A 12829-nucleotide genomic window follows, 5' to 3' on the forward strand; every position below is an offset into this window, starting at 1 on the left:
GGTTCTCGGGAATGATTTGGCCGGGGGTCAAGTTTATGGTAACCTGAGGGTTGAGAAAGAGCCCAGCAGGGAAAATAACACCACACCAGCTCGGGATGGTGACAAAAGTGCCAAGTTATTTGTAGGGGGACTGAACTTCAAAACAGAGGAAGAAGTTCTGACCTCTGTCTTCAACAGATATGGGCCGCTGGTGGAAGCGCGGTTGGTAAGAGACTGGGAAACGCAACAGTCAAGAGGGTTCGGCTTTGTCACGTTTGCCAGCACAAAAGACGCCAGAGAGGCAGAGAAGAATTGGAATGGCAAGGATTTGGAGGGTCGGACCATAACAGTAGGGAAGGCATTTCGTAGGCGTCGAGAGGTCTACAGGAGAGGACAACTGGGCGGTAGTTTTGGTGGTGGCCGCAGTCAATATTATTATGGAGGCTCCCTGAGTTACGGCCGCTCCCGAAGGAAGAATTGGCAAAGTAGTGGCCGAGAAGAAGACCGGTATTCAGGGGACTACAGGGACCAGTGGTCCCACCCTAATTATTAGGGACGTTCCGAGAAGTTGAAGCACTGAAGGCGGCGGAGCCGCCGAGCCAAGATTCCTACACGAATTAACCGTGAACGCCGTTCCTAAAGGCGCCCATGTAGAGAACTTTCCTGCACGGACTAACCGTGAACTCCACGTTCCTCAAGGCGCCCATGTAGAGAACTTTCCTGCACGGACTAACCGTGAACTCCGCGTTCCTAAAGGCATCCATGTAGTGAATACTCGGCTTGGCCTCCCGGAAAAGTGCTATCGAGTGGCTTAACTGGCTTTATTTTTAAGTGATAACTGTGCCCGGGGGGAATTGATAATGTGGGGGGGTTGAGTTATCTGGTTTATTTCTCCAAATTGGCCGGCAAAGAAAGTTTTCGCTGGGTTCAAACTTTCTTTCTTGAAGGGGGGGAGTGTTACATATTTATGTGAATGTATGTGAATTACCATGCAGGTGTTTGCTTCCGTGTGTAGTATATTAAGTTGTTGTGTAGTTGTTGTGGTTGGAGGGTCAGGAGCCCTTCTGAAAGAGTGGCAGGAAACGGAAGTGGCCGGAAGCGGAAGTGACGGGAAACGGAGGAGAAAAGACACGAGGGAAAGGAAGGCTTCTTCTTCCTCGCCCCGCGACGACGAGAAGGTGGAATCGACCTTACGCTGCGCGGAAAACGCGCCGTTGCGAAACGTCTGGCGAGAGGAGTTACCTGGGCGGTAAATACCTTTGGACACGTCCAGTCACTGTGAGTTCGTGCACGAAACCAAGCGTCCGGGACAGTTTGCCCCGTCTACAAAGACGCGTACGGGTCCGCACGTTGGGCCTCGCTCGCGTCGGAAGCCGCGCTGGGTTTTGCCCCGTCTACAAAGACGCGTACGGGTCCGCACGTTGGGCCTCGCTCGCGTCGGAAGCCGCGCTGGGTTTTGCCCCGTCTACAAAGACGCGTACGGGTCCGCACGTTGGGCCTCGCTCGCGTCGGAAGCCGCGCTGGGTTTTTGCCCATCTACAAGGACGCGTAAGAGTCGCACTTGGGGCCTCGCGCACGTTGGACGCCGCGCTGGGTTTGCCCCGTGGCTTGGCAAGGAGGTGCGCTGCAGCCGCGGCCCCAGTCCGAGACGGCACGTTTAGAGCACGTCCGCCCGGGGCTCGTTCAACCGCCCGTGTGCGGAGAGGAGAGACATTGACCACGGAGGGAGTCAGGAGTGGGGCTCACGTGAGGAATGTATAAGATTAAGATGGCCATCTTAGAGTTTGTGTAGATGAGTTCACATGGTTGTAATATTGATTGTGCATTGTTGATGGTTGTTGATTGCTCAGTGAATATATTATTGATTATTCCGGATCCTTGGTGTGGGGTTTCTTCTTGACCGGAATTCATATTGATTGCGTTACGAAAGCGTATAAACCATATATCTTTCTGGCGGGGTCCCTCCCACGGTCCGGGGGTCACCAAGACCAGGTAGTTACCGGGAGGACCACATAACAGTACGTACGGATGGGCGTCCCGTTCGCGGCAAGCAGCGCGGGGCCCCCACCCGCGGCGTGCTTGTCTGACGTGCCGGCGGGAATGACACTCACCTGTGCTCCCGTGTCGCACAGGTAACGGCGCCCGGAGAAGGTGTCCGTTATGAACAGCAGGCTGCTCGAACGGCCGGCGCTCATCGCCACAATTGAGCACCGGCCCGGGCGTTTCCCGACCCGTTGAAGGAGCACGGCGGATGACACCGCCGAGCTTCGTGGCCGAACTTGGCGTGGAACCAGCACCAGGTGGTGGAGCTGGAGGAGCGCGGCTGGCTCCGCCAGGCCGGTGGAGTCGACGGGTTTCCCCGCGGTGGCGGTTTTCGCCGCGGCGGTGGGCGGGGCGTGGCGGCGTTCACGAGGTGCGTATCAGCATGCTGCTGAAACTCAGCGTGCTGTAGAAGATGATGCTGTGGAACAGCAGCGTCGAAGGCCGTGACGGCCACGCCAACGCTCGCCCGCGTGTCCGAAGCGGCGAAGTACTTGTCCGCCTCGGCCGCCAATGCTCGGGGTTCCGTTAGCCCGGTCCCGGCCAACGCGAGGCGAACCTGCGCTGGAAGTTGGCGACGGAAAAGCGCCCGGAATAGCGAACCGGGGGCTTCGTCGCCCAACAGTGACAGCATATGGTCCATTCGGACCGACGGGCGCGTCTCACCGAGCTCGGGGAGATCCAGGAGGCGGTCGGCCCGTGCGTCGTCCGTGAGGCTGAACGTGGCTAGGAGTAGCCGCTTGAGTGCCTCGTACTTGTGGCCGTCCGGTGGGTGGCGAAGGACGGACACAACTCGAGCGGCCGTGCCGGGCCCGAGGGAGGCGACGACGTGGCAGTAGCGCGTGTCATCGCCGGTGAGGTGCCGAAGCTGAAATTGGGCTTCGGCCTGGACGAACCAGACTTCGGCCTGAGCCTCCCAAAATTCCGGAAGTTTGACGAAGGCGGCCATGGCGATGGCGTCGCGTGTGGAAGGATCGCTCCGGCAGATCCAACGTCGAGGGTCACCAGTAAAGCGCGGCGTTACGCGCGCTGCTTGTGAGCAAGGAGGAAGCGGACAAGCGGTAACATATAAACGTCTTTATTGTAAGACTACACTGTAACACCGTACTCCTCCTGGCTGGTCGCCCGGGGCCGGGGTATATCATGAGGCCACGCCTACCCCTCGGGCGTGGCCACCGCCCACTTGGTGCGTGGAATGATGTCACCACGCCAGTGGGCTTTTGTGTCCGCCACAATATAATATAACAAATATCATGAAACATTTACATTTTGTAGTCCATTGCATAATTTAAATAAACATAAATGCAAATTTCGCATGTGGAAAAAGTAAGTACACCCCTACATTTAACAGTACTTCAAATACCTAAAATTAGAATCAGGTGCACCAGCTCAGGTGCAAATGGTTAGAACATCGTTGGAGAGGATCTTGGAGGAACCTGTCTTATTTAAACCTCAGACATTTAGTTTGGTTTACTCTTTGTTGTTGAAGTGTGCGGCGTCACCATGCCGAGATCAAAAGAGCTCTCTGAGGCCTTCAGAAAGAAGGTTACAGATGCCTACGAGTCTGGGAAGGGATTTAAAAAGATCTCCAAGCAATTTGAAATCAATCATTCGACTGTCCGGAAGATCATCTACAAGTGGAGAAGATTCCAAACAACTGCCAACTTGTTCAGGCCAGGCCGCCCCAGCAAGTTCAGCCCGAGAGCAGACCGCAAGATGCTGAAAGAAGTCTCTAAGAACCCCAGAGTGTCATCACGGGACTTACAGGTAGCTCTTGCCACTGTTGATGTCAAAGTGCACGAGTCCACCATTAGAAAGAGGCTGCACAAATTTGATCTACATGGGAGGTGTGCCAGGAGGAAACCTTTGCTGTCCAGAAAGAGCATCAGGGCAAGACTAAAGTCTGGCAATGAACACCTAGGCAAAGAGCAGCACTTCTGGAACAATGTGCTCTGGACAGATGAGTCAAAGGTCGAGCTATTTGGCCACAGTACCAGAAAACATGTTTGGTGAAAAGCAAAGACAGCATTTGACCACAAGAACCTGATACCAACTGTAAAGCATGGTGGTGGAAATATTATGGATTGGGGCAGCTTTGCTGCATCAGGGCCTGGGCAGCTTACCATCATAGAATCCACTATGAATTCTTCATTGTACCAGAGGGTGCTTGAGGATAATGTGAGGCCATCTGTCGGAAAGTTGAAGCTCAACCGAAGGTGGACCTTGCAACATGACAATGATCCTAAACATACCAGTAAATCCACCAAGGAATGGCTGAAAAGAAAGAAATGGAGGGTTCTGGAATGGCCAAGTCAAAGCCTGGATCTAAATCCCATCGAGATATTGTGGGGGGATTTGAAACGAGCTGTGCATGCAATTGTGCATGCTGTCAAACAATTTTGTGTTGAATAGATTACTGCAAAGTCAATTTGTCATTGTTTTTTTGTTCAATTAGATCACCTTTATCTTTTGATACTGTTTAAATGAAGATCAAGTATTGATATGTCCACATATGTTAAAAAGATTTAAAAAACATTTCTTGGGGTGTACTTACTTTTTCCATATGCGAAATTTGCATTTATGTTTATTTAAATTATACAATGGACTACAAAATGTAAATGTTTCATGATATTTGTTATATTATATCACCTTTATCTATCATATTGTTGAAATGAAGATCAAATAGCTGAATGTTTAAATATGTTGAAAAAGTCAAAAGTTTACATGGGGTGTACTTACTTTTTCACATGACTGGACATATATATATATATATATATATATATATATATATATATATATATATATACATATATATATATATATATATATATATATATATAGTGTGTGTGTGTGTGTGTGTGTGTGTGTGTGTGTGTGTGTTTGTGTGTGTGACATGCCTGGACGCAACTAAGTTTGTGGATCTATTTACCATCAATTGATGAGGATCCATGATCGAGGTTGTGGAACCGCCGTTTGGAGAGGTCCTGGGCTGAAAGGATCTAAACCTCGAGGAAGAACGGTGCCCAGCTGATGATCCATGCAGTTGGGAAACTACTCAATTGATTACGGGTTAAGGTTCTAACTTTAGGTAGATGAACTATGTTTGAGGTTTACAATTTAAATAAAGTTGAATGTGGGATGTTGTGAAATTAACATCATTTACAACAATCCTTTAAATTATTTATATTTAAGTTTAGGAACAACCGATGCTGTACAATTAAGTAAGTGTGTGTGTGTGTGTGTGTGTGTGTGTGTGTGTGTGTGTGTGTGTGTGAATAAAAGAGAGATAGAATTGTGAGGAAAAGAAGTGAAAAAACGAGATGTGTGTGTGTGTGTGTGTGTGTGTGTGCGCGCGCACTGTCGAGGCTCATCGGGGAGCTACATCACAGAATGAAAAGAATAGTAGAAAGAGAAGGCAGGGGAGACACACCGATAACAGGGTGAGAGCAAATGGTGAACACCAGGTGGGAGGGGAAGGTGTACAAGATGGATGCAGCCCACAAACTCTCATTTACAGAAGTGGGAGGCGAAACTGGAAACCCAGAAAGAGGTGAGCTTGGGGAGGGTTCGTGGGGGTAAAAAGATCATGGTTGTGGATGCTGGTGAACCTGAGATGGTGATGAAGAGCTGCCTTGAAGCCCTGGAAGGAAGACTGATATTCAAGAGATTTGTGAAGTTGATTCCACAGGTGGGATGAAGATGAGCGAACAAGTTGAAGTGAGCGGTGGTTCTGGATTTTGGGAGTTGCATCAGAAGGGTGAGACTAGCAGACTATGTGCCCCCCTGCAGAAAACAGGGGGGGGGGTGAACAGAGCCCAGAGATGACAGTGTAACACCAAAGGAGGCAGTGGAAGACAGGGACCACCAACCTGCCTGCAGTGTGAAGTGATAGGCCCATAGACTCAGCTTCATTGCAGGAGATACAATTGTAAATTGATTTGTCTACACAGCAAATTCCCTGCATTAGTATGTGCAATTTATCATGAGCCTCTCCACCATCGATTCAATAACTTACATTCTTATCCCTAAGTTCAACGACCTCTATAGAGTATACTAAAATAACTATTTTTTAAAAACTATTTAGAAAACTACAAGGGGGAGGAGAGGAAGGAATGTCAGCTGTTTTTTTCCAAGTCACTGAGTTTGATGCAAGAATGCAGCATGGCACAGGTATTCAGTATATCTAATTTTAAAAAACATTTGAAAGGGAAATGTGCAGTATTCTATGTATAGAAATGTTTACGAACACTTTTACATTTCTGCGGGAATATAATTTGACCAAAAAAAAGTCTTCTCGCGCATCCCTAGAATGGGGAATACCATTGTGCAAAGATTTGTCAGGGTCCAGTTTGAACCATATAAATGCAAAATATCCTTGGACATCTTCTGGTTGAGAAGACTTTTGGGACAACACCCTGGTCATATTCCAAATTTCTTCCATCTACGAGTCGATCAAACCCCTCGTTTCATTTTGCACGAGTGGCGACAAGTCGAGGATTGGATCTCAGCCACAGAAGCGTTCACGCCTCGTCGTGGGCACCCAAACACTCCGGAGCCAGAATATGATTATCAAACAAATTAACAAACAGCCTCATTAGGACAATGCAGGTGTAGCATTTACAAAAAATAACCATTAACAGTGCCAATATCAGCTGAACTCCATCCCGAACTGATGAAACATCCTCACTGTCTAAACTCCCCACCCCTTGGTTAACAGCTTACCTTTATGACATCACTCTTTTTTCCCATATGTAAAACCATACTCCATCTTCTGTCTAATTATTGTCCTTATCTCAACTCATTTAAAGTGCTGGAATCATCATACATCAAACTGGATGTTTACTTCTCAGCTGTTGCCCTATTACAAGCTATTTTTCTCCTCCACTTTCTTCAATCACATTAACCTTCCCTTCCCACTTTCAGTATTTATGCATTTCTACATTCTGTCCTTTAGTTCTTCCATCAGTCAAGAGCTACATCATCAAACTATTTTTGAGATTTTTTTTTTTTTTTTTTTTTTTTTTGTATACAAGATCGAGGCTCGTGAAAGAGCGAACATTAATCACACAGAAAGACAAACAGACACATAAAACAAATAACATCGGGAGCGGTAGACAAGATGGGGAGAGAGGGGGAAGGACACAAACACAACATTTGAGAGCAGGGACCGAGAGACATGGAGACATCGAGAGAACTGTGGGAGGGAGAGGGCTTTGGGGGGGAGGCGTGGGAAGGGGGGGGGGGGGGTTGGAGAGGTATAAAACATATGGACACTGCCAGGACTTCCAGGAAAGAAGTTGGAATTTCAAACAAGGTGGATCTGGGGTGAATTAGTGGGGGTAGAAAAGATCAAGGTTTTGGATGGGGGAAGATAAGAGATGGTGGTGAACAGCTGTTTTAAAGACCTGGAGTGTGATTGAAGTGAGTGTGGGAGTTTGTTCCAGAGGCGGGAGAAAAGAGGAATGAAAGAGTGAAGGTGAGCAGAGAGTCTTGATTTTGGCAGTTTCACCAGAAGAGGGTTGCTGGCAGATCTTGTGCGACCTGTAGGAATATTTGGGGGACAGAGCACAGAGAGAGCTGGGGGAGCAAGGCCGGAGAGGAGTCGGTAGAAGACAGAAAGACCACCTACCTGCCTGCGGTGAGTGAGTGAAAGGCCCTCAGAGATAGCTTCATCGCGGGAGATTCCAATGATTCTGAAAGCTTTGGATTCAACAGCGTGACGCCGAGCCAGGTGTGAGGCAGGAGCACCGGCCCATAGGACTTTATTGTAAACTGCCCCATCGTCATCTGATGTGTTTTATTAACTTAATTTTTGTGATCTGCTTGAATTTGCCTCGTCATGAATTTAAGTCTGGTGGTCCCGCAAGCATTCCAAGCAGTTAAATTGCTTTTGCATTTATTTGATTTTCAACAACACCACGACAAGGATTTCCATTGATTGAAAGCAAATAAGATGCGTAAAGTGCATATAGATCTCACTCAGCCTGTAATAATACATGAACAGATCTCAATGTCTGATGATCAAAATCACATGGGGCCATCGACATATTACATTCATAATGGAAGCCATCACAGCAGTCATAGTTGAGAGAAAAGGCAGGTAGAAGGGATAGATGAGCAATGGCAAGGGAGGGAAAGTGCGAAAAAAGGTAAAGGGAGATGAAAGTGAAGAGTTGAAAGCATGTATGAAGTGAAGGGGCATGTGTAGATCATATAGAAAAATAAAAGAGAAAGGAAAAGGGGGAGGGGAAGGGTGCATCATAAGTGTTTCCATTCTTGAGATGTATCATATGTATTATGATGGAGTGGCAGGATAGGGTTGGGAGGGGAAAAGCAAAGAGGAAGACAAAGAATAAGCCCAACATTTAAAAAAAAAAAAAAAATGAAGCAGGAGCAACAATATTCAGAACAACAGGCAGTTCTGAGCATGACTACGACAGCAATGATCTCATTGTGCTAAGCGTCGAGCCTTTATAACCTGTGCCAAAGTGGTTCCAGTGGTTAAGGTAATTAAACAGGCGGTATAGTTTCATCCGTTTTTCAAATCCTGGTGACTTGGGTATTAGCGAGTGGTACGCATCATAGAAGTTATGGCCAAACCCACCAAACATGCCAGCAATTGCAAGCTCAAACTCCGAATGGCCGTAAAAAGAAGCAGGGTCAAACACGACAGCTCCCTCTGATGTCTCGGCCACGTTCCCACCCCAAAGGTCTCCATGAAGCAATGATGGTCTGATGGTCATACCCTCAAATAGCACTGGAATCTTGCTCTAGTTGGAGGAATAATGTAAAAGACAGTCAATTAGTGGTGCAACAATATACCTGTCATCCTTCAAGGTCGGCAAAATGAGTACCAGCTTACTGGTAATAGGGGCACTGCATCAGTGCCACAGCTGTGCTTCCAGAAAATAATGTAACCAGCAGCCATAGGCTGCATACAAAACAGCAACAACACCAACCAAACATTTTGGGTTATTTTGATATACTAGTAAACCTGCTCACTATGGGAGCGGCAGGGCCATCCCTCTTTGGAGTACATAGATTACAGTAGATCTAGGTTCGGGCCTCAAGAACATGGAGGAGGAGGGGAGGGGTTCATTTACCAAGTTTCTTTTAGAGAGCTCACTCACCAAGTGGTTTTAGCATTCGAGCAAGCACTCCATTCAAAACCGTTGATAAGGAACGGCTGGCTTGGCAAACGCTAGCTAGCTGCTTAGTAACTGAACACACCCCGGGTTTCCTCCCTTTCAGTTTCGTGTTAAACAGCAGTAGTGACTGTTTCAAAAGGTAATTAAATGTGTTTGTGGTTTATAATACTTTTGCTTCTGGTCAGGGCCGTTGCTCCCACTAAAATGGCACGATAAGCTATTTATACACGTTAACACGGATTTTGTTCAAGGAGGAGATATCAAGGAGGAGATAATAATAATATCCCGTCTTCCATATTATGAGTAATAATATTTATGTGTAATATCATGAATATTATGCTATTATCATTAGTTTTTAGTCCCTGGTGTTGGGCTAGCGGCAAGGGTGCCGGCTTAGGATCCTAGGATCCTGGGTTCGAATCCCGGTCAATTGCTGAATTAACACCAGGGGGGTTGACTCAGCCTGTCATCCTCCCGAGGTCGGCTAATTGAGTACCAGTTCACTGGTAATTCCCTGCTTGTCGTTAAAGGTGGCAAAAAGGGTTGGCGTCAGGAAGGGCATCCGGCCGTAAAACATTGCTTCAAAAAGGGGACCGAAAAACAACAACAACCACAGTTCCCGAAAAAGGCCAACCCCCACTTTGTGGGGAAAAATGGCCTCTAAAGGTGGCTTTTTTTATCATTAGTTTTGTTATTAGAAGCAGCCTTGGGAAAACGTCACAATAAAGCTATCTTAACACGGATATACACCTCAACATGCAACCCTATTGGCGGGAAAAATCCCCTTGGTGGAGAAAACCCCTTGGGGAGGGGGTGGGGGGGGGTGTCAAATTAATTCGCTACAACCTTCATTGTGTGACCCTACGTACTCTTGTCCAGTTTCGTTGAGATTGGGTAAGTAACGACAAAATATATCATAGTCAAAAATCATCAGAAAGACAGACACCAAATTGCGTATTTTAGTATGATAATTTACAGGGTGTCCAAAAATTGTCATACCAAATGTAAACCGTAATAAATAAATAAAATAATTAATTGGGAAACAATGATGTGGTTTTCTGCATTGAAAGAACATTTCTCATAATTTTATTAATTTAATTTTCATGTCTAGGCATCTCCTGTGACACATGATGTGTCCCCACAAGGAAAAGCACAACATGTTGCCTGGTTTATAGGGACCAAATGAGCTATACAGGTTCAACAAAGCTACGGGGTGACCTATGGAAGGCAGCAACCATCAAGGAAAATGAATGGTGAGTGGCACAAAAAAGTTTATGGAGAATGAAAGCATCCTGCAGAGGTAGGGCAGGCCAGCCAAGCACAAGTGGGGAAATTGTTTTACACGTTAGCGAATCGTTCTAGCAGTCTCCATAAGTCCATTCAGATTTGAATGATGATCTTGAAAAAACAACAGAGAAATGTTCTTTCATATGCAGCAAACCATGTTATTTTATCCCATTTCATTTTAAAAAATTATTATTAAGGTTCCAATTCGGAACAGTAATTAAATTTGTGGACACCCTGTATTGTTAAATCCGGCCCTACTGTCAAAGCTGGGATTAAGTATGGTTTGGTAGAAAGTCACGAAGACAGCAAGTGAGAAGGATTTTTGAACTTTTGATTTAAGGAAGCATTAATAGAGCCAATAGTTTTTTACATGTTTGCATGATATGATCACTCTGTCCGAAAGATTCCGTTCCCTTAACCCGACAACATTATATCATTACACACAACACATTGTTGCACTGACATTATTAGATAGTGCGTGTTTCAGGGAACACAGATATGTTAGAGACACACCAAACCTTTCATTGGTTGGAACCAAAATAAATAAATAAATAAAGTTTCCCCAGGCCCTCCACCCAAATGTTGATGCTGCAACAAACAGGCATTACAAACAATGTTGGCTGTGTATGCAAAAAAAAAAAAAATTAGCCTGCAAGAGTACTTAAATTTGAATTAACAATCCTAAAAGGTAACAGCTACAAACTAAAACTTGAACCCGAGATATTTAAGCTTCCTGATGCTCAACTTAATATATAAAAACACATCAATAGCTGTGGCTTAAAAGTCATGGCTGAAAGGGGCAGTTTCCTCGCGAGGGCGCATGGTTTTCTCAACTCATTCAAAAGTTAAGGACACCATACAAATCTATCTTCACTAATTGTTGTTTGTTACCTGTACTGTTATTCATAATCGCATATCCATTTCCGTATCTTCTTGTAGATAATTACTTGGGTGTTGTATAGATTTTGAAAATGAATTTGTGTAGGCTTTTATGATGCTGCCTGGTCATGAGTCGCAACACGTAGGCCCATTTAGGATATTAGTTATGTCATAGTCTGTGTGAGTATAAGGCCATTTCCCTAGTAAAATCTGTGTTGTGTAAAAGAAATAAGATAGGCCCCCTTTCATTTTGCCTCCACCCTCCAAATCTACCTCGTTGGGCAGAATCCATCCCGCGCCCCATTTTGGCTATTGCACATCGCATTAGGATGCTCCCTAGTCAAATGACATGAGGTAGGCCTGAGAGAGGGAGGAGCGCGGGGTCGGGGTGTGGCGGCGTCGAGGGTGGAGCGGCGGAGACAGCAACGGTAAGAGCCATAACCAATCAGGGCTCTAAGGGCATGGCGTGAGGGGTGTGGTAAGGGCGCGGCTGGCAAGTTCCAGAGGGTTCGCTGGGCGGCGCTATATAAGCGCACGCACAAAGTCCTTGAACAGGACTGGAAGGAATTTGCGGTTTATTGTAAAGGACTCACTCGCTGAAGGACTTGTTGGGAGAGCGCACTGTAAGAGGATTTGAGGAGGACTTCTGCGGGAGAGCAGTGTGTAAAGAACTGGAAGGAATTACGCCTTGCATATGAACTTGTATTGGAAGTGCATACAAATTCGTATTGGGAGCGCATATAGCGCCGGTCCGGTTATTACGTACGCGGCCTTGGCCGCAGGTGTAACCACCCAGCCAGCCTTACCGTTCGCCTCACATATCATTCCCGTGCGCCAACAACACGCGGAGAGCTCCTGCCATCTGTTCCATCTTCTTCGCGGCGTGCGTTGGGGACCAGAGAACGAGCTGCCTGGACGCCATTCCTGGACCATCGACCTGTTCATTTGCAACCCCGTGTGAGTGTGTCTGTGTGTGAACGGGCCCGTTTGTCCAGGGATAAGTTAAGACTTTTAAAGGCTGCACTGTGTATTCTTCTTCTTCTTCTTGATTGTACAAAGTGTAAATAAATTATGTTATTCCTTTCTTCCAAATTCGACCGTTTCAGTCATTTCTCCATTGGGTAAGCGTGGCACGATTACGAACCGCTCGGATTGGGATCTAGTCCTTGATAACGGCTTGGGTCACGGGTCGCTACCGCTCGGCGTTTCCACTAACACCCGTGATTCGGGCTGGGCTTATTTCCTCGTTTCCGGCCAGCGTTAGTACTTAGGTAATAGCGAATTCATAGTCCTAAAACCCTACCTCATGCTGTCCGGGAAGGACGTCATAGGTCCCGGATCCCGTCGGCTAGTAAAAGACAAGGACACTAATCCCCCCTTGGTAAGGGGAAAGGCCGGCGCTGAGATACGCAACATTTGGTGTCAGGGGAGTGGGATTGGACCCGAAGTGCACCTAACGCACTCAAAATTACGAGCGGCCGAAATTTCGTTAACAT

General features: G+C 46.7%; 1 protein-coding gene across 4 annotated transcripts in view; it reads right to left on the reverse strand.

Moving 5' to 3' along the window:
- Positions 1-7898: 7898 nt before the first annotated feature.
- The window catches only part of LOC137430268 (ketosamine-3-kinase), a 103645-nt gene continuing 98714 nt past the window's right edge, over positions 7899-12829 (reverse strand). For all 4 annotated transcript variants that reach the window (XM_068121027.2, XM_068121037.2, XM_068121018.2 and 1 more), the window contains exon 7: positions 7899-8789. In XM_068121027.2, the coding sequence (XP_067977128.2) occupies positions 8451-8789 (339 nt within the window). In that variant the 3' untranslated portion in view covers positions 7899-8450. The remainder of the gene's footprint in view (positions 8790-12829) is intronic.

Source organism: Myxine glutinosa, chromosome 1 (genome assembly GCF_964187855.1).
Source record: "Myxine glutinosa chromosome 1, kmMyxGlut1.1, whole genome shotgun sequence".
Taxonomy (NCBI): Eukaryota; Metazoa; Chordata; class Myxini; order Myxiniformes; family Myxinidae; genus Myxine; species Myxine glutinosa.